The following is a 21,889-nucleotide window of genomic DNA, read 5'->3' as shown; positions in this document are numbered from 1 at the left end:
ACTTCCCCTCTGGTCCTTCCAGCAGGTTCCACGGCCCCAGATTTTTAATCCACCAGTTTCCTATCTACTCCACCTCAGCCCCTCAGATTTTATGCACCTCGATTAAGTCTCCCTTCAGGCACCCCTGTTCCAAAGAATTCTCCCCACTTTTTCTTTAAAAACCCTACTGGACACAATCCCTTATCGTCAGCTGTGGCCGGCTACGTCGCATGCTTCCTTTTACATCAGAACGTGGGTTCAAGTCTCATTTCAGAGACTTGAAAGCAAAAAAAGTACAGGCACAAATAAACGACTGGAGTTTTTCTATTAAGATCATGAAACAGGATCTGATTTGTTCTCCCATAAATAACTCCATTACACTAAATTGAAGTTCTTCCCCTAGCCAGTATTTACCCTTGAAGTAAATTGCATGAACAGTCTAGTTAGTTTGCGGAAACTTGCCGTGGCACCATTTCCTATAAAAGAATCACACTTCAAAAATAAAATCACACAGATGGCTCGAAACTGTGGAGATAGTTTGTGCGATATAATTGTGAAGAGTTAGTCTTTTATTAAAGTGTGCAACGGTCGTGAAAGAGCAAGCTAAAGTGTGCAACGGTCGTGAAAGAGCAAGCTAAAGTGTGCAACGGTCGTGAAAGAGCAATCATGCCCCTTTCCCCGGTGCAAGGAACAAAGATCGGGGCTGCCGCTGGAGCCGCTGCTGACGCAGCAGCGTGAGCCCGGGGACGGGCTTTGATTGACAGCTGACATCCGGGCCAACAGGCTGCGCGCCACCGCCGTGCGGCGGAGCGGCGGGCGAGGCCCGGGGCTGCATCCCGGCGCCGGGGCTTCACCGTCGGGCCACCGGCCGCCGCCGCGGCCCTTTACCTGGGTGATGATGTCCTGCGGCAGGTTCCTGATGATGATCTTGCGGCGGTTGCGGAACTCGCGGCGGCTCCGCTCCAGCCTCTGCCGCTTCTCCTCGGCCTCCAGCTCGGCCAGCGTCTCCTCGGGAGTCCGCCCGTGCGACGCGGCCTCCCCGCCTTCCCCTCCGTCGGCCTCCGGGTCGGCCCTGGAGCAGGGCTCGGCATCCGGGCAGCCTCCTCCCTCCGCCTCCGCCCGCTTCCTCCCCTCATCTTCCCCCTTCTCCCTCAACTCGCTGGCCGGCGAAGTAACGGACACGGTGGCCGCCATCTTGAATTAGCAACAGGATCGCCGCTTGTCATTGGCTGGACGGATTGAACCAACACGGACGTCCACCGCTGAGTAAGGCGGCCTTTGATTAGTTTTACGCTCCAAACACCCTTCCGCAATGGGCAAATCTCGCGAGCTTTGAGGGGTAAGGGGGGGGTCCAACATTAATTACAGTTTAAAGGGATTAAAGGGCGTTCAAGATAATCTTAAAGGCTTTAAAGTCACTTTAAATGCGTGAGGATTCAGCAGCCAATGTGAACATAGCAGGATCCCAGATTGTATAATAATCACTGCCAGATAATCATTTAGTAGTTGAGGGATAACTATTGGTGCCTGGTTATCAGGGAACAGCATCTTGAGGGGGGGGGGGGGGGTCAACATTAATTACAGTTTAACGGCAATAAAGGGCGTTCAAGATAATCTACAAGACTTTAAAGTCACTTTAAATGCGTGGGGACTCCAGGAGATTCAGCAGCCAATGTGAACATAGCAGGATCCCACACTGTATGAAGGCAAGATAACCTTTCGGTAGTTGAGGGATAACTGGTGCTTGGTTATCAGGAAAGAGCATCTTGTTCTTCAAAACAAGGGGAGTTTTTACTTCCATCCAAATAGCAAAGGTAAAACCTCATGTGAAAGGTACTTCCAATAGTGATGTCCCCCCACCAGTGAGATGTTCCCTTCGTATTGCACAGTCTGGATTTTTATGTTCAAATCGCTGAAGCAAGACTTCAACTCACAATCCCGAGACGAATACAGTCATAAATTAAGTGCAAACCACTGAAGCACAGCTGTTGTAAAGGAGGAATTTCTCCCGAGAGCATTTGTATTAAGACAAGGCAGATATCAGGGTAAATGGTTATGGGAGAAATGAATGGAGAAACATTGGGCGATAGTCCAGGCGGGTCAAATGACAAACATCTATAGTGTAAAATCTGATGCCAATAAAGTAACTGCTTGATGTACTATATTTAGATTTCCCAGAAAGCATTTGATAAGGTGCCGCAGCAGAGTTTATTCCAGAAAATAAAAGCTCATTGTGTAGGAGGTAACCTATTGACGTGGCCAGGAATGTCCTGGCCACTGTTTAAAACACCAGTATTAAACTAATACTTGCTTTTACTAGTTATCTAAATTTCCGACGAGAAAATGAGGTTGCTGATTCCTGACTGTGGGTCGAGTTGAGGTTCAGTTTTAATTGGTTGTGGGGCAAATGGAGGATGGCTGTGAAGGCAAATATGACAAAAAGGTAGAGGAGGTGTGGACGTAGGAAGTGCTGTGTGACATGTATCCAAACAGACTTCAGTCCCAGGCAGAGGCGTTCAAACTTACTGTGCAGTGTACAAATATCTTACCCCTGCTGAATTAGCTGTATATTATCAAATTACTTTCAAGTTGGTTAGAATCATGATGTTGATTACAAAAGTAAGTGCTATAAATACACACAATAGAGGAAGGGATGATGGTCCTGAACAACCAACGAAAAGTGCAAATGATGAAATTAAGTAATTTGTGGTACAGTCGGGAAAAAAGTGACTGACAAAACAAGAGGGTTGTCAAAAGGCAAGGGGTGCATTTCTGCTCATAAGAACATCACCTCATGTATTTAAATCTTAATGCCGTCTGCGGTGTTGACAGATCCAAAGACAACGTCAGATGGGATATGGCAAAAGGGTAACACACAGTGGGCAAGATTCTTGTCTTAATTCAGAATATCATGGATTCAAGTACCACTGAGTAGGCTTGTGCAATTAGTGCTTGTCCAATGCACTAGAACCAATAAGAGATCATATGGTCTTCCACAATGCTATACCCAAACAGCGGGATGAACTTCAGAAAATAGCAGCCAAGAGACTTGGACAAAGTTGCAAAAAAGTTTACTTTTTTAAGAATTGGAGTAACTTGCAACTTGAGGGGAGGGGTGAAACTTAAAATATTGAATACTTGATGCCTAATTTAAAAGCATAATTGACATCTTTAAATAAAGTCTGTGGGAATGCTTTACTTTAATAATTGTCTTCACAAACCCTCTACCTTTCCTCCTTCCCCCCACCGCCCCCCGATACACATCGATATATCCTTCTTGAGGCACAGCAGTTCATTCCTCCAATCCAGGGATGTCACTGGGTTTAGTTAACCACGTTTGCTGCAAAAACAGGTCAAGCTACGATTGAGTGCTCAGACAGCAGTGGCCAAGAGGGAGGCCAGGACCCCTGGAAGTGGCCGAGGTGGTGGCCAGACCCTGCAATTGACCAAGTGTGAAAATGGAGTGGCTGAGATGGAAGCCAAGGATCCTGGAAGCAAAGGCAATTTGAACAATCCATTCAACTGCAACTGTGAACTGACAGTGAGAAACCTGCAATGCTGCAATTTAGGTCAGTGCTTAGTCATCAGTTGATGTTTTTGTTGGGATATTGCTATGCACAAATAGTAGGACAATGTCACTGTGTTGATCATAGTCTCCCATCCCTATGCCTGTTGGGGAGCCAAGGGCAGTCCATCAGCAGGTCCTCACTCAGGTGGTCACAATTCATCTGCAAGTCCAGCTCAAGTATCAGCAAAAGGATGAAGCATTTTGCAGAGGAAGAATAACTCAAGTTTCTGAAGGGCAATAACGTCAGGCTGTGCTGACAATACTCGATCCCAAGAAGACAATTTTCAAAACCAGAATTTCCCCATGGGGTCCTTTGGTGGTGGCCCTGTGACTGATTTCCCCTACCTGAGTACTGCCAGTTGCACAGCGCCATCCTGGCCAAGATTAACTTAGAGTCTGAGCTTACAAAAGCTCTGGCCAAGTTTCTATCAGTTTGGTTTATTCCACATTTAATTAGAACCTGTATAACTAAGGTCAGGAGGCAATAACAAGCAAAAGCAGAGAGTGAAAATGAACAGTTTATTACTTTTAGAAGGAATAATTGCAATGCTGGAACACAATATGGTTATCTGAATAAAATAAAAACATTCCATGATAAATGATGTGGATTGGCATATGCTCTACTTAAAAATGGAAAAGATCTGCAGATAATCCATATCCATTCTTAATTTCAAGCCCCATTTTCCTTAATCATTGGCAAGATAATTTAATCTGCAGCATAGCAAACTAACCCAGCCGTGCAGTCCACTTTTAACACCATCACTCACACATTTATTGGGTGTTTGGCAAGACATGTGAAACCTCTTTCTACCTCTACAACTAAAGTAAGTTTTTAACCTTTTGGTGAAATAGCATTGCTTCCCAAAAGTACAAGGTGTAGTTTAAAACTCTGAGAGCTGAGAAGAGATTTACATATTAGGGAAAGCTATGACAAGAGCACAGCAAGAGGTGCTCACATCACCATGTTGCTTCTTTTCTCATGAAATCATGATCTGGAGTAAACCCAAGAAAAGCAACAGTAGATGCACTGCAGGAACTTGCCTGTCCTGGAACCTAGAAAGACAGGGGCAGCAGCATAAGGCTGCCCTTTACAAGTCACCCACCATTCTGAACTGGGAATCTACTGCCTTTCTTTACGCATCAATGGGTTGAAATCCTGATGCTTCTTCCCTGACAACTGGACCACATGGATACAGAAGGCTCCAGGAAGTAAAATCAAAAAAGGGAGTACTTTATAAGAAATTAATGTTCACATCAAAAAATATAAACCACACTGCTTTAATGCGATTCATTGTTTAAATGAATTTCAATGCAACTTAGTTGCGTAACATTAATAAATAAATGGTGTGGGCATAGAGTAACAAGCTGACGAGAGTGAAGGCAATAAAAAAATGCTTAAATTAGTGGAGGTCCATTGAAATCATCCAATTTGCCAACTGGTATAAACACATGAATAATGATATCCCCAATCACATTCACAAGATCATAATGTTACCGTTAAAGCCCTTTAGAGAAAGAAAGGTAGAATCATTCACTGGCTTCAGTTTTGCCAGATTCCATTTACAAAGTGCAAATCTGTGCGTGCACATAGAGCCTTCCACACACAGTATTCCAAAATAGTTTATGCTGTGTCCATCAATGTGAACTTAAAATAATTACAATTTTAAACAGTAAATTGGCCACATGTTCTTGTGCAATATTCCCATCATTGACAATCAATCTCCAAATATAATGGTGCAGATAATTACACAAAAATCCCATAAAGTTCATGTTATGACAAGAGATTTTTTTTGACTTTTCTATATCTTTGGAGATTTTCAAACCATTTATTTTCCTGTTTCTTTGTCCAGTTCAAATGCTTGAAACAAGTTCCTGTTCAATAATTCAGTGACTGACTTGTTTTATAATACACCCATTAAGCATCTTTGGTCATTTTATTATACAGGAGCTGCTATACAAAAGCAAATTATTCATGAAACATCAGTTTGTTTCCTCCTGGTGTGTTTTGTGCTGCAGAGTTCAGTTCCTTGTTCTCACAAACTGGTCACTGCTGCAAGAACAAATTGTCACCATGATAATAAGTAGTGAGATCAGAAGCTGTGCTCCTTCCCCACTGTCAAAGTTGTAGATCAACACAAAATATCTGCTCTGTAATTCCAGCTTTTTTTTCTAATTTCATCACCTCACAGATGTCATGGACAAGGCAAAACTGATAAGCCTGCAGTCTGGAGCTGCCTTCTTATGCATAAATCACAGCCTGGTGTAAACTGATCATCCACTGCATGCACTGAGGAGAGGGGCAGTGGAGAACAAATCATCCATCATCTTTGCTTCCCTCATCTGACTTTTTCCAAGGTTCACTGTCTACCTCATGGCATTCTGGTCGAGGGAAGCTGATAATTCCAACTGGCTCAGGGGCCTTGGCAGTGACAGAGTCACTCAGCCTTGATTTAAAAGGCTGTTCAAAAATCCAAAATCACTTTCAAAGCTTGAGCTGTACTGGGAGCAACTGATAAAAAGCCACACGCAGATACAAAGAATCAAAAGATTCTCAGGTTCAAAAAAATGGGAACTGTTGAAAAATGTTTGAAGGTCAATGATAAAACTGCTTTGAAGGAATTACAGAGTGTGCCAACCCCATTCTTGGCTCCACTCTCCTGATGATGTTCCTAACCCAAACGACCAGAGTTTATGCAATCCCATCAGCTGAGGGCCAACCGTGTGGCACCAGCCAAGGGCAACAACTCAGCACAGGCAGCAAACCAAACTTGGAAAATTCCCAAAGGTAGATCAAGCAGTGGCTGTGTTCATCAAGAACTGGAGGAACCCTCCTTCCAAGATCATTTAAAATGTCATTTAACTGTGCCACAACTGAGCTCAGTAACTCTTGCAGCAAATTTTCCTAATGAGTGGGTACTGCAGTCATAAACGTTAGCTGTATCATGCAAACTACACAATTAAGCAAGTGTAACTATCAGTTTAATACTAACATGATTTATGAAGTGCCTTTCCACAATGTTGTTGCATTGCAAGATAAAGTCTTAGAATACCAACAGAACAGTAGTTGTGGAACAGTGTGCATATACAGTAAGAAGTGCAAGAGAATACTAGAAACCTGGGGGAGGTGCTGGTCATACTGTCTGCTCAATCCCTTCACAGGTGATATGGATACTGAGTCATGTTTCTACTTCTGGGGCTTTTATCTGTTTCCAGATAAGGGAGAGCATGCTGCATTTACCTGCCTGGCTTCAGTATGCTTGCAGCTCAGATAATCTTAGCACAATGTACTGATGTATCACTGATTTTACTCCAGACTGCAGCAGGATACAGTTTTAAAATGAAGGGACAAATAGATTCAGCATTCAGTAAAGTCAGCTATATCACAACCATGGCAGGGGAACAAGTGATGATTCCTCTCCTCCAATATGATGCTAGGTAACGTTGTTTGGCAGACATAATGCAGAGGCATGCAACACTAGTAGGTGATAGTCACATTAAAGAAGACGGCGGTGATTTTCATTTCCCAACACTATAAACCTTGCTGCTATATCCTGAAAGTTAATTTGTTTCCATTATATTTCATAACTCAAAAAACAAAGTACATAGGTCCATTAGCATTTGGTATAACACAAATATTGACAGTATTAAAAAGCAACAGGGTCAGATGCACCAGTGAACTCTTGGCGTGGTTCAGAAAATAAACACTGCTATATCAGTTTTGTTGTGTGACACAGCAGATTACACCAGACACTAAGCTGCATCTTTTAAGCTTCATTAAGACTCTCACAGACATTATTCAGAAGGAAAATCAAACTGCATTTCCCAACGCTTAATTATCCATGGCATCTGAACTTCACAAAAGTTAACAAAAGTGTAGTATATGTGCCGCTGTATACTTGATTATCCTGATTTCAAGTCAAGTTCAAACCCCCATTCCGAATGTTTGGAAGGAGTTAAGAAAAAACGTGGACCTTCAGCAGAAGTCTTTTCCGCAGTCGCACTTCTTGGCCACAATTTGCCAAAATCTCCACTGAACAGCAATGATCTAAATAAGATTCCACAGTTAAAGACGTGACCAGTGCTATTCATATCTTCCAACTGAGACACAATACCGAGGCCTTGCCTCCCTGTTTCGGCACTATTTGAAGAGTTCCAGGGTGCTCTGTCAGTATCCTGGTCAACATGTAGCCATGGTCAAACACCAAAAGCAATCTCAATACCATTTATGGGAGCTTGCTGTTCATAATATGGCGACCGCTTTTGGTGCTGTTGCAACAGTTGACAACCCTGTTGGGGAGAGATGGACGGGGGAGTGGAGGAGATCGGAATAGAGGCAGGGGCAGTAATAAAGAAAGATGAAGGTTGGTTGGAAGCTTTGGGTGTTTAATACTTCTGGAGAATGCTTGAAGTTTCAATCTTTTTGTATCGTTCATACAGCTTCTGAAATATTGGAAACAACTCCTGAAATTTGGGTCGACGAGCTGGGTCAGATTCCCAACACTTGTTCATCAGCTGATAAACCTGGAGGTAAAAAAAGGAGAACTTTATTCACCATCAAACTGTCAAAGAAAATAAGAAAATGGCAGGCTTAGAGTAAAGTGAGGAACAAGCCAGACATCCCAAGAAAATTAAGCAAAATATTCAAGAGGAGAATAAAGGCCAAATGGTAACCAATGTTTCAAACAATCCTCCATGGTTTCCATTCTACTATTCTGAAGTAGGTAGGCTCTCTAGATTCATGAACTGTTCCTTCAGATTGAAAAGTTGTGCATGTCACACTGCTATTTAAGAAAGGTGAAGCAGGGGTGGGGACAAAACAAGGAAATGACACATCAGTCAACCCAATGTCTTTTGTTTGGAAATTATCATAATCTAATGATAGAATGCCTGAAAATCTTGGTCAGAGACAGAATGGATTTGTAAAGTGTAAGTCTTATCAGACAAATGTGATAAAATTTTAAGAAGGGGTGACTAAAACAAGAGAAAGGTAATGTTTGTGGATGTATATGCACTTCCGGAAAGCATGGATAGAAGTCCCTTATATAGTCGCTCATTAAAGCCAACTTATTCACCTGGCTGGGAAACTGACCAAATGGCAGGAGAAGAAGAGTTGGGATGCAGGGGAGATATTAATTTTGTTAGGATATGATCAATTGGTGTCTCACAAAGACCTACGTTTGGGGCCACAACCATTCACCATATTTATAAATGGCCAAGGTAGAAAGCCTTGCATGCAAATTTGTCCATGACACAAAGACGGACAGAGATGTCAGCAATGCGGATGGAAGCACTAAATTACAGGGATGAAGTGAATAGGCAAACTGCAGCAAATACATCTCAATGCAGCAAAATGAGGTTTGGACCTAAGGAGAATATTTTTGTAAACAGGGAAAATCTAGCAGTGGAGGTCCAAAAAGACATTAAAATGTCATGGGCAGGTACTGAAAACAAAGAAAATATCTAACGGAATGCTGGTCTTTAAAGGATTAGAGCACAAGGATAAATGCTGGAATCAAGGTATCCAAAGCCCTGGTCAGCCTAAACCCGAGGTAATGCAACCAGTTCAGGGTATCACAACTTGGGAAAGATATTGGTTCTAAGGAGAATGTGGCGCAGATTTACCAAAATGAGAGCTGGACTCAAGGATTAAAGGGAAACAACACAACCGCTCACAGCAGCCTCAAACAGACTCTTGAAATTCAATTTAAGTAAATAAATCCAGAAGATATCATTGATCATTCTCATTTGTACCATGGGAGAGGCTGTGTGTCTGAAATGAAAACATTGCACTTATAGCCAGAGATTTATACTCTTACCTCTAATGGACAGGTCTTTGGACAAGGCAAACGTCTGCCCCTTTCCAGCAGATCAATCAGTCGGACCACTGTCATCTGTCCATGTGTCACTCCAATCATCTCAATAAATTTCTGTAAAAATGTTGAAAATAACTAAGTGATTGTTTTATACACTGATGACACGTTTAAAACTGTGGGCTTGATTATTAATGACTCTTTCCCACTCTAATGGTGTTTGCAGGGGACAAGATGGAGGTTTGAACTGAAACTCTGGTTCATAGACTTAAACCAGAATACCACCTTGGTGAAGGAGTTGAAAGCAACGTCAGGAACAGCCACCTGAAGGATCATTAAAGAATTTATTTCCATTGAAGTCGTCTGCTTGCATTCAGTAAGGAGGTTGCTCTCCATTTTAGTGCCTGGTGGTTCAACTAATGCCTTCCGCCATCAACAACCAACTGGCTTGTAATAAAGAAAGTCACAGGGTATTTCAATTGTTACTTAAAGATGTATCAGCCTTGTACTGCTCACTTACACCTGAACATTTAAATATATTTGAAACACTTTGTCAAATCTTTAGCAGATTTTCAACCACCACTCTAATGATTCACTGAAGGAAAAGAGCAAAATGTGTGATGCTCAACATTATTATCAGAACAGAGAGCTTATTTATGGAGAACTTACTCAGAGTCCCCCTTCATCTGCAGGTGAACAGTTAGAGTCCTAGCAGATCAGCACTAACTGCTGCAGGCTGCAGGACAATCAACCTTTTACCTTACAGACATTAATCCTCCTCTGTACCAGCAAGACATCCAGTGACACTCCCAGGGGCCCATGCATCCTCTCACTCGGTTCCTGAGTCATCCAAAACCTGCGGTGTTTGCAGCTCACTCCACACCTTCATTAGGTGTGGGTGCAAGGAGCCCCTAGCTACCACTCCACGAAAATTGAGTACAATCAGCATTTGAGAGTTAATCTTACAAATCATTTGTTTAAACACCTCCAAGAAAATTCTACTTATGTTAACTTGCAATGACTAAAATTGTGCTAAATCTAGACTTGCAAAAAGATGCGACTTTGCAGCACTAATTTATCATGTATTTTCACCCTTTACTAAGAATAGCCAAACAGTAAACAGCCACAAATAGTTTGCCAAACAAGCTCACAGCCTATGCTAACTAGTGACAGTCTGGCCAAGTGTCTGGTTTCAGGGGGCATTGGATGGGTTGTGGAGGATTAACATTAGAACCTGAAGATCTGCCTCAAAGCCAATCCTTACCAGAGTCACTGTGCAGAAAGGTTGACCGGAGTCACAGACAGATTTCTGCAGACTGGTTCTGGTCACTTCACAATCCATTGGCAAGGGCAGAACAGGCAATGGGTTCAATGCCTGTTGAGCCACTGGGAGTTGGGTCCATATCGTGCCCAGGTTGAAGGGGTTTCTCCTGTAGTTGGTTCATTCCAGCACAAAATACTAACAATCAAGATTGTGTGTGTAGGAGAGAAGCAAAGGATACACAGAAAATGCAAAGCTCAAATTTGAGTTTTCGAACCGTTGTCGGAGACCTACCGCTGGCGGGCTCTGTCGGGCCTCACAGTACGTCAGGAGCTCGTACAACGTGACTCCAAATGACCAAACATCGGAAGCAAAATTGAATTTTCCTTCCTTCAGACAATCAACAGCATACCTAGGACAAAACAGGAGGATGTAAATAATGCCCAACTCCAGTACTCAGTCATTAATATATTTCATAGAAGTAGCCAGATGATCAAGAAGAATATACCTCCATCACAAAGAGATACAATGCACTCTTGATTTTATTGCCCTTAGCTCAGGAGGTGATTTACTTGACTGGTTCCAGGGATGGACAGATTGCTCCAACAGCAGAGATCAAGTAGACCTGGACAGTATTCTCTAGAATTTAGGAGATGTCATCAAAATATACAAAACTCTTTAAGGATAGATGAAGGGAAGATGTTTTCCTTGGCTGAGGAGCTTAGGAGTGAGGGCACAGTGCATGAATAAGGGGTACACTGTTTAGGACTGAAATAAGGAATTTCTTCACTCAGGGTAGTGAACCTTTGGAATTTTCTACTCTGGAAGGCTTTAGAGACTCAGTCATAGTGTTCATTCAAAACACAAATCAATACATATCTGAACATTAAGGGAATCAATGGTTGAGGGATTATGCTGGAAAATGTCTGAGGTAGAAATCAGCCATGATCTTGATGAACGGTGGAGCAGCCTCCATGGGCTGGATGGCCAACTCCTGCACATATTTACATGCTTGTATTCCCACTGGATGGTCTCAGGATTCCTCGTTGACGGGAGAGAGGATTACCATGATTAACAATACACTGAAAGCCAGCATCAGAATGCATGTGCTGACATATGGAAGTACACATCGGGCTGGCTGTGACACCTTTTTTAAAAATCCCACAGCCTACCAACAATGGTCTCACATGTAGAATGGCCACTGGCTCCACAGCACAACTATTGGCCATGGCTGGTAGAGCCATAGTTTACACAGCATGGAAACAGGCCCTTCGGCCCACCTCGTACATGCCGACCAAGTTGTCTACCTAAGTTAGTCCCATTTGTCTGCGTTTGGCCTCCAAGCCTTTCCTACCCATGTACCTGTTTAAATGTCTTTTAAACATTGTAATTGTACTCACCTCTACCACTTCCTTTGGCAACTCATTCCATATACCTATCACCCTCTGTGCGAAAAAGTTGCCCCTTAGGTCTCTTGTAAATCTTTCCCATCTCACCTTAAACCTCTGCCTTCTAGTTTTAGACTCTCCTACCCTGGGAAAAAGACTGTGACCATTCACTTTACATGTGCCCCTCATGATTTTATAAAACTCTACAAGGTCATGCCTGAACTTCTTACGCTCCAGGGAAAAAAGTCTTAGCCTATCCAGCCGTTCAAGAGGGCAATGACAATCACCGAAGGACAACTTGTTGCAAAGACCACATTTGTTTTTGCATCAGCACACAGTGCTCTCGTTATTGTGGACACCTTCGTGGTGAGCTCCTGGCATCAGCTGTTTTAAACAAGAAGCTGCTGAATGGAGGGTGATTGCGCCTTTGAAGAGATGGAAGAACGTGCTCCAGCTGCGTCACCACACTTAGTGGGAGTCGCTTCAACAGAAAAAAAACTAAAGCAAAATACTGTGGATGTTGGGGACCCAAAATAAAAACAAAATTCTGAAAATACTCAGAGAGAAATAGAGTTGATGCTCCAGATTGATGAATTTGGATCATATACAAAGTTAATAAATGAACAAGTGTTTGAACAAATTCATAGACAAAGCGTAGAGGAAAAGAACAAGAGGGTAACAGTGTGATGGGGAACGGCTGGAGAGTAAATAACTGAATGGCGATGGTGCAGGGTGAAAGGAAATGACAGGGCTGTGAATGGATTTGCAGAGTTTTAGAAAGAAAAGCTTGCATATTTGGTAAGATGGAAGGCTGGCTGCAACCCCTGCATGTGGTACACCTGAGGGATGCAGATCACCTGCCAGGTGAGCACTGCTCAGGGATCTCCCACCCCAGCACTCCTCACTCCCCCACACTTGCTGTGGCTCCACTATCCAAGAACCAGCAGGTGAAGATCTAATGACACAGCTGGAAACCGGAGAAGGCCACCCTCCAACTCTCTCAGTCAACCCAACTTAGAACAAATAAACAAACAAACATGCTTCAAAACTCAACATTAAACCACACCAATCCTACTCCAGTGATTTAGTGGCTTCAAGCATTCACTTGTACTGTATAAAGCCACAATGAGTGAATAGCTCACTGTAAGTGACCTCAATGGCAGAGAGTAACAAGAGGAAGGCTGTCGATTTCCTGCTTCTCATGGCCATCCAATGACTTGTGTTGGACAATGAATGATTGAGGATTATGGAAAACTGACAGCACGAAAACACCCACTTGTCCCAAGTAATCCACACTGGTACTTACACTCCACACAAGCCTCCTTGTGTAATTAACTTTTCCTTGAAACCATTGCTGTAATTTGTCACGAACATTCCCTGGTAATATATTCCACATTCTTAGCGGAAACAACCAGCCCTTTTAGAACTGCCATTGTTGCTATGCAAGAGCTTACCAAAACACAGGGCTGTCTCCATCGTCTTTAACTCGGTAATAGTCCTGGTGCTCGGGGATTGCTTTCGCCAGTCCGAAGTCCCCAATCTTCACCACATTCTCATTTTCCACCAGTACGTTTCTTGCAGCCAGGTCACGGTGCACGTAACGTTGGGACTGTAGGTAGGACATGCCCTGAATGGTAGACATAAAGAGCAGGAGTCAGGATCTGACTACTTGGGTCAACCTCAAAAACCCTGCTTCATGAAGCAATCCTTGCCCATGAGACTACTGTTCTAACACTCTTGGTATCACAATATGTTTATGGTTCCTGTGCCGCTGGGACCATGGCAAAGCTTACTACAATTAACACAACTTCAAAATATATTGGCATTCCTTCATTGTCAACCCAACTGCACTGTAGAGGACCTTCACCACATGATCTGCAGCAGTTCAAGGCTGTGGCTCGTCACCAACTTCTGAGGCCAATCACAGATTGGCAGTAAATGTTGGCCTTACCAGCAACACCCATTTTCTGTGAAATGATTAGAAAATGTACAGGCTATGGTTAATCACCAAAAATTCTGTGAAATATTTGCTAAAACTTAAATACTGAAGCTCAGGTTTAAGTTTATTGTTATAGGCATATACACAGGGTAGAAATGCCATGAAAGTTAGCCTTTTGCAGCAGCAGCACAGGGTATTACAGACATGATAAACATGTTAATATAGACATAAATTAACAAATTATACATAAATGACAAAATAAACAAAGATAAACATAACAACATTAATGCAAATTAAGAGAAAAAAGAAATATAGTCTGAGATATTGTTAAGGTTTTTTTTAAGGTCGGTTCAAGAGCCTGATGGCAGTGGGGAAAAAGCTTGATGGTTTGATTGCCATCTATACTCTGGACGGATTTATAAGGCAGATTAGTAACTCAATCAGAAGAAAACATGAAAATGAGCATTGCTTTACCTGACAAATCTGCTGTGCAAACAACAGAAGCTGCCCAAGTCCCACGTTGTGCTTTGGGAGGTAGTCCCGCAGACTGCCCAGTGGCAGGTATTCCATGATCAGTTGCACAATCTGCCCTCCTGAGAACATAACGAGTACAGACATTTGTTAAAGACTGACAGTCGTGCTCTTGCTCTTGGTCAGATTGTGACAACACAATGGATCAGTACAAGGACCTTGGTTGTAAGAATGCATTGTTACAGGTAAATGGAGAATGAGATAATCTCCATCAATCAAATCTTTGGCTGTGATGAAGGAACAGCAGTTTCCCAGATCTTTGATTTTCTTATGGAATAGTGACACCATGCACAAACATCATGCAGCACTGTGCACTGCTCAGGAAGGCACGTGCCTTCAGCTGTCAATACATGGAGAAGGTACTCATTCAATACCGATTGCTGTTCTGGGCCCACATGAACCCCTTTTGTCCTCTCAAACTCTGACCATTTTCTGCTGAGTTCCACTTTCTCCTCGATTGCCAGATGCATTTCAACTTGTGTCAGCAAATATATGGTTTCATCCCAGTGCTTTGTAAGCACCTACATCAGGGAAGTTAGGAGAGACAGATGCATATAGTGTTCTCAGTTGCCTTTTTAGCATCTTGAAATTTCCTCTCTAAGTGTGCCCTCAAGCTTTTCAACAACATACAGTTCTTTTAAGAAAATTCTGTCAAGGCAGAGCTGGCCAGACACAATTTTGTTTAGATTTCCAGCAACTGCAGCTTTTATTTTAATTTCAATTTTAATCTTTTCCTTTCTTCAACTTTTTGCAGTAACTTGTTTTCTGGTCTGTACATATCCCATAGCCAAGGCCCTTCACCCTGCTCTCAGTAACTGCCTTCCACTGGTGAGTTATTTCTTATAAATGCCTGTTCTAACTTTTACAGACTTGTAAATAAGCAGGAATAGGCCACTCGGCCCCTCAAGCTGTTTCTGCCATTTTATAAGATCATGGCCCATCTAACTGTAACCTCAACTCTGCATTCTCAACTACCTTTGATCCCCTTGTCGAGTATCTATCTACCTCTGCCTTATAAATAGTCCGTCTCTGCTTCCATCACCTCTCAAGGAACAGAGTCCCAAAGGCTCATGAACCTCATCTCTCTTAAAAAGCAATGACCTCCTTGTTCTAGATTCTCCCAGAAGAAACAACATTCTCTTCACATCCACAATGCCACGACCTGTCAGGATATTATTCAATCAAGTCCCTTCTCATTCTTCTAAACACCAGCAAATACAAACCAAGCCTGTCCAATCTTTCCTCGTAGGACAACTGGCCCATTCCACGAATAAGCCGATTAAACTGCTTCTAATGCATTAGCATCCCTCTTTAAACAATACTCCAGAAGTTGTCTCACAACTGCCACATATAACTGAACCATAACCTCCCAACTTTTGCATCCAGTTCCCTAACAAACGACAACACAACATTGTTAGCTTTCCTAATTACCGTACCAGCACATTAACTTTTTGCAAAACATGCACTAGAACACCTAGATTTCTCTGCATCTCAGAGCTCTGAAATGTCTCTGCAAGCTATTTAGATAATATGGCTTTATTTTTTGCGCCAAAGTAGACAAATTCATATTTTGCCTCATTATATTCAATTTGTCAGATCTTTGCCCACTCACCTATCATATCCATATCCCTCTGTAGTCTCTCCATGTCCTCTTCACAATTTCCTTGAGAAATTATGAGTGAGATCGCTTCTGGAGCATGTTTAGAGAGAGATATTGATACATTGGAAGCAGTTTAACAGGCTCACTCCTGGGATGGGCAGGTTGTCTTATGAGGAAAAATTGGACAGTTTTATAAACTGCAAACAGCTGGGGATGCAGCTGCACTCTCTGTGGCACAACACTTGTGACATCTTGTCAACCAGGAAAAGACCCTTTTATGCCTACTCTCTCAAGCCACCTAATTTTCTAGCCATGGCAACATGTTAGCTTGTTTTACTTCCCAATTATTCTTCTATTTCTCTATTTAAATATACCACTGCCTCACCCTCTCCATCTAATGTTTTCCATTCCCTTCTTCTCATGATACAAGAAGATGAAAAAGCAGCAGGGGTAGGCCACACGGCCCATCAAACCTGCCCAATATGATCATGACTGATCTACCCCAAGCCTCATCTCCTGTTCTGTGCCAGTTCCCCATAGCCTTCAATTCCCTCACCTTTCCAAAATATATCCATCTCCTCTTTAAATATCTCCAATGACCTAGCCTCCACAACCCTCTGAGTTAGAGAATTCCACAGATCCACCATCCTTTAAGGAATGAACTGCCAGAGGAGTTTATTTAACATTTAAAAGACACTTAGACGGGTACATGGATAGGAGAGGTTTATAGGGATATGGGCCGAACACGGGCAAATGGGACTAGCTTAGATGAGCACCAAGATCAGCATGGACGAGTTGGGCTGAAGGGCCTGTTTCCATGCTGTATAGGTCTATGACTCCATAAGCAGCAGTTCCTGCATATCTTAGTTTTAAATGACTGCCCCTATATGATCAGTAAAATGTTCTTGTTCAATGCTCAATATCACCAAAAAGAAAAACCAGTCATGTCATTTGCTGTACTTGGGATCCTGCTGAGTGCAAATTAGCTGTTCATCCTAATTGACTGTCAGGCACTTTGGGACTTCATAAGGCAGCTGCTGCACAAGTTCTCTCTACTTGGCACTCAGAGGAGCTACCATTCACACTCATGACTTGGCACAGCACAAGCAGTTATTTCACAGCCTTTGTTTCTCCCTGCACTGTGGGCACTGAGATTACTCACTGGTGGAACTGGTGATAAGAACAAAGCAGAAGTCAAGCACTCGCCAATGCTCCCTGCTTCTTACATTACCTTGCTCACTGCTGCTTCCTTTGTACTTGACGATGTTGTCATGGTAGAGAGTTTTCAGAATCTCAATCTCTCGGGTCCAGCTTGTGTGCAGTTCTTCCCCGCACTCGGACTTCAGAGACTTCACTGCCACCACTTCCCCTGTGCCATCATTAAATGGGTCATAGATGTACAGCCCCACCTTGCCAAAATGGCCCTGAAATGAAGCAAATTATTTAAACCACTATGTTTCCCCACCGTTCTCTCCATCAATCACTCCCCAGCAGCTGTCACTTACCACTCTCAGGACTGCCTATTCTTCCTGTGAGCTGAGAGGTGTATTGGCAAGGTATTAGTTGGGGGTGGGAGGTGAGGTGTCAATCCAACCCTCTTACACACACAGGGCCAGGGATGTGCGCGCACGCACACGCGCGCACACATACACACAGAGGTGCACTACAGCAGCCTTCGCTGGGTGATCCGGAATAGAAACCTGTAACCACTCCAGCTCAGGAGCTGAGACCAACAGAAGCCTCCTTAACATGACCACAACCCCACCATAATGAGGGAGCCACTTACAAGAGGCTCAGTGCCATCTGCTGAGACAGTGGGCAGTAACCAGCTCCCAGCGGTGGAGGGGGAAAATCAGCATCACTAGCTAACGCATCGCTGCTCAGTTGAACAGCATCCGCTCCAACTTTCTCCTTACGAAGTCCCCACAGCATGTGACGTCGGCATGGAACAAGCGAATGCTCTTCAGGAGCTGAGTCACCTCATTGAGTCATACAAACCTCAATAATTAAACCTCTAGACAGGAGTTTACTCAGAGCAGGCATCTACCAACAGTGAAGATCAAGGTGCAAGGAATCTCACCTCTCCAAGATCCCGGACTTTCTTCAAGTAGCGTTTCTGGAAGACTGTGGGGTCAGAGACCGTTGGCACTGAGTTTTCACACGAAATATCTGGATCTAGGATATAACAGGCCACAAAACATTAGAAATGGAAAAATGGATCAGTACTGAGAGCAGCATGAACTGTGGGTGGCCCATGACTAAAACATATGTCAATGTCCAGAGCAAGTAAATTCACTTTTCCAACAGTTCACGTCCTCTTCAATAGAGGAAGTGCCAAGATTCGAAGTTGTCTAGTCTGAGCAGCATTAGTACAGAACTTTACCCAGACCTCAATTAAATCCTTTCCAATTCATTCTCACAAGTCTTTACCACAAGTCCATAGTTCACCATACACTGTCCAGCAAAAAGGTGTCGCACAGTTATACACCAAACCCTGTAAACGTGTGTCAGTCATACAGGAACCTTTCTTGATTCATTATTTTGTTATCCTGACTTTAGGAGTCATTATTCATTCAAATGACCAATATCTATAGATTCACAACAATTGCAGCCCTTAAAAACAACAGCATTTTGTTTTTCACTAATTCCAGACTTTCCCCTCCATTCCGAGGATTTTATCACTTCACAATGAAGAAATTCTTGGAGTAAGCCCTGTATTTTCTGTGACTGACCTAACTAACCTTGGAGGAGGGACTGGACAACTTTGATGGAATTAAGTTTACATCCCCCCATGAACAAATGCAGGAAATGCTGGAAAACACCGAGCAGCTCAGTCCCATTGCTACTGAAAACCTGCACTCAGGGATCAGGACCAGCCCATTTCCCACCTACGCACTAACAAAGGCACACGCAGAGGAAGCAGGAGCTGGGGGAAGCGCTTACTTTGTTGCTGCAGCAGTGTGAGCTCCCGCAGTATTGTCCTGAAAGATGGCCGCTGGTTTGGCTCATAGCTGTGGCACAGGCTATTCAGGTCTGCCAGCTCTTTACAGGATGGTTCCGGAAGCTTTCCTTTCATCTCATAAAACCTCTCTTTCTGTAAATAAAACAGAATTGGAAAAAGATATTACAATCTGATGCAATGTTAACTGCAGCTCATTATGCCCCACAGTCATCACTGAAGCAGAAAGCGGTGACTCCCAGGTAGAATTGAGGCAAAGCTATCCAGTCAATAAATTCAGGTCTTTTTTCGGTGAATACTAAACCAAATTTCTTTCTAGCTCAGGATAATGAAGGGCCCATTGCACTATTCCAAAGAGAAGCTTGGAAGCTCTCACTCATGTATTGGGCTATTATTTCTCTCTCAATCACCAACACTAAAAACCATGATTTAGAGATCAATAGAGGAGGTTGCTGTTTGCACAATAACTGCAGTGCTACCTACATTAAAACAGTGACAGCATTTCACAAATATCCCACTGGCAGCAAAGCACGTTGGATGTCCTGAACTGCAATGACATAAATACAAAGCAAGAGCAGGAAATGCTGGGAGTGCTCAGGAAGCATCAGTGGACAGAGAAACAGAGCCAAAACAGGAAATACTGAAAATACTCAGCAGGTCAGGCAGCATCTGTGGTAAGGGAAACAGACTTAACGTTTCAGGTCTGAGAATCTTCACCAGGACAGCTCGAGCAAAAGGTCTTGGACCTGAAACATTAACTCTTTCTCTTTCCACAGATGCTGGCTGACCTGCTGAGCACCTATAACATTTTCGATTTTGTTTCAAGTTTCCAGCATCTGCAGTTCTTTGATTTTCAGGTACACAGAGTTGACATTCCAGGTCAAGGATCCTTCTTCAAAACTGAAATAGTGAGAAGAAGAGGATGCTTTAAGTTGCAGAGAGTGGAGAGAGGAGGAAGTGCCCGTGATAGGGTGCAGACCGAAGTTGTCACGACAACAATTACTTTCAAATCTGGCACTTGGAGACAGGAGAGGAAAATAAAACCAACTGAAACAGATGCACATGTGGAGAAAGAAAAAGCAAGGTCAGGTGAGGTGGGGTAGTTCACCTGAAAAAGATGATGTGATGTTTTTCCATTGGGTCTTGTTGGAGCAGTGTAGGAAGTTGCAGACAGAAGTCAAAGTGAGAATGGGACAGTGAATTAATTTAACAAGAGAATGGAAGCTCGAGCTGATCTTGCAGACTGAATGGAGGTGTTCTGCAAATTATTCATCCCAACTGTATTTTGTTTCTCCATTGTGGAGAGACCAATTATAAGCAAAGAATGCAAAACACCATGTGAGGAAGTGCAAGAGAATTCATGCTTCACCTCAAGAACTGTTTGGGTCCCTGAGTGATAGGAAGAGGGAAAGGGGCAAGTATAGCATCTCCCATGGTTGCCTGGGAACACAAGGAGATTGGTTGGTGGAGAAGGAAGAGAGAATTTGGGAATTGCAAAGGGAACTGGAATGCTGGAAGTGGGGAAGATATATCTGGCAGTGGAATCCCATTGGAGGGGGCAGAAAGTATGTAGGATGATCTGTTGGATGTGAAGGTTAATAGGGTGGAAGGGGAACCCTATCCTTGTTCTGGATGGAAGGAAGGAGGCGACAGAGGAAACAGACCAGACACAACTGAGAGCCCAGTCAACCATGATAAAATAATGAAGGAACAAGACATTGTAAAAGCACCTCCTTTCAGTCCACAAAGGTGTCCTTGAGCTTCCAGTCTTCTGTCACTTGAATTCTCCATCCCATTCTCTCTGTAACCTCTGTCTTTGTCCAAGCTCCAATGATATCCAAGGTAAGCTCTGGAACAGATCCTCATCTCTTGTCTGGCTATGTTATGGCCATGGGAATCAATATTAAATTTAACAATTTCAGGTAACTTCAACCTTCTCTCCAGGAAAGTAGCTGTACCTTTCTACTCAATTTGTTTTATTTTTCAATTCCGTCTCTAACTGCTGGTTTTTAAAGTAAATACCTTGACAACTGGGTCTGCACGTTATCACAGACATTTCCTCTGTTCTCTCGCCTTCATTCGCCTTCTCAATTTTCCAGTTCTTATGAAGAACCTCGATCTGAAATATTAACTCCATGTTTCTGCCCATCGATACGGCCTGATCTGATTCAACATTTTCTGTTTTGGTTTGAATTTCCAGCATCCACATTTTGTTTTGCTCCATTTACTATAGAAATCTAGGTCTCTCTCTTAAAAAAATCAGTGTGCGATCACAGATAACAACAGGTGAACACTTCCTAACGTAACCAACTCCTGTCTGACCTGACCTGTTGAATTACACAAGAAAGGCAAAGGTTTTTAAGCACAATCTTCCTCTGTCTTAACTCCAACAAACCCTGGGCTTCATGGCCCACAGGGTCTGGTTTGAGAAATGGCTGGGACAAGGTTGTCAGCCAGCCCTCCGAACCAGACAGTGGCATGTGGCAGACCCAAAGGGAACTCAAAGAAAGGTCAAACAACACAGAAGGAAATAAAGAGGTTTGCGTTCAAACATAGCAAATGGCAGCTGCATTTTGCTCAACAAACTGGCCTCAAATATTTTCAAGCAGGAACTAATAAGATTCTGTCTTGGCTAACACAAAGAGTTCATGGTGGAGCTGAGTACTTCATGTTTTGCGGAAACTACTTTAACCTGATAATCTCTCCCCAAAACGTTATCAAGGTTGGGATTGAAGGTCAACTCAAAACACTGCAAAGACTGACAGGTCTCAGTCTCGGCAGTGTGGAGGATCAGAGGGATCTTGGGGTTTGAGTCCATAGGACGCTCAAAGCAGCTGTGCAGGTTGTCTCTGTA

At 43.1% G+C, this 21,889-nt stretch overlaps 2 protein-coding genes and 1 long non-coding RNA gene across 6 annotated transcripts in view; 1 reads left to right on the top strand and 2 right to left on the bottom strand.

Annotated features, from left to right (window-relative positions):
- Nucleotides 1-1,285, bottom strand: part of raver1 (ribonucleoprotein, PTB-binding 1) — a 43,863-nt gene extending 42,578 nt beyond the window's left edge. For 2 of the 4 annotated variants that reach the window (XM_052042294.1, XM_052042295.1), the window contains exon 1: nucleotides 868-1,234. In XM_052042294.1, coding sequence (XP_051898254.1) covers nucleotides 868-1,173 — 306 coding nt within the window. In that variant the 5' untranslated portion in view covers nucleotides 1,174-1,234. Of the gene's footprint in view, nucleotides 1-867 lie in introns of all 4 variants that reach the window. The other 2 variants (XM_052042296.1, XM_052042297.1) reach the window with 2 other exon arrangements.
- LOC127585101 (uncharacterized) lies at nucleotides 1,119-9,831 on the top strand. Its single transcript, XR_007958470.1, has 4 exons — nucleotides 1,119-1,245; nucleotides 3,332-3,548; nucleotides 7,985-8,074; nucleotides 9,584-9,831. It is a non-coding gene; the product is annotated as an uncharacterized LOC127585101 (long non-coding RNA).
- Nucleotides 4,048-21,889, bottom strand: part of tyk2 (tyrosine kinase 2) — a 107,976-nt gene continuing 90,134 nt past the window's right edge. The window contains exons 17-24 of the mRNA XM_052042293.1: nucleotides 19,020-19,170; nucleotides 18,157-18,251; nucleotides 17,308-17,500; nucleotides 14,420-14,538; nucleotides 13,461-13,633; nucleotides 10,913-11,030; nucleotides 9,364-9,474; nucleotides 4,048-8,068 (exon numbers count right to left, since the gene is read on the bottom strand). Coding sequence (XP_051898253.1) covers nucleotides 7,931-8,068; nucleotides 9,364-9,474; nucleotides 10,913-11,030; nucleotides 13,461-13,633; nucleotides 14,420-14,538; nucleotides 17,308-17,500; nucleotides 18,157-18,251; nucleotides 19,020-19,170 — 1,098 coding nt within the window. The 3' untranslated portion in view covers nucleotides 4,048-7,930. The remainder of the gene's footprint in view (nucleotides 8,069-9,363; nucleotides 9,475-10,912; nucleotides 11,031-13,460; nucleotides 13,634-14,419; nucleotides 14,539-17,307; nucleotides 17,501-18,156; nucleotides 18,252-19,019; nucleotides 19,171-21,889) is intronic.

Source organism: Pristis pectinata, chromosome 31, assembly GCF_009764475.1.
Source record: "Pristis pectinata isolate sPriPec2 chromosome 31, sPriPec2.1.pri, whole genome shotgun sequence".
In the NCBI taxonomy this organism is placed as follows: Eukaryota; Metazoa; Chordata; class Chondrichthyes; order Rhinopristiformes; family Pristidae; genus Pristis; species Pristis pectinata.
Note: the sequence above shows the minus strand (reverse complement) of the source record. Positions and strands in the feature narration are given on the sequence as shown.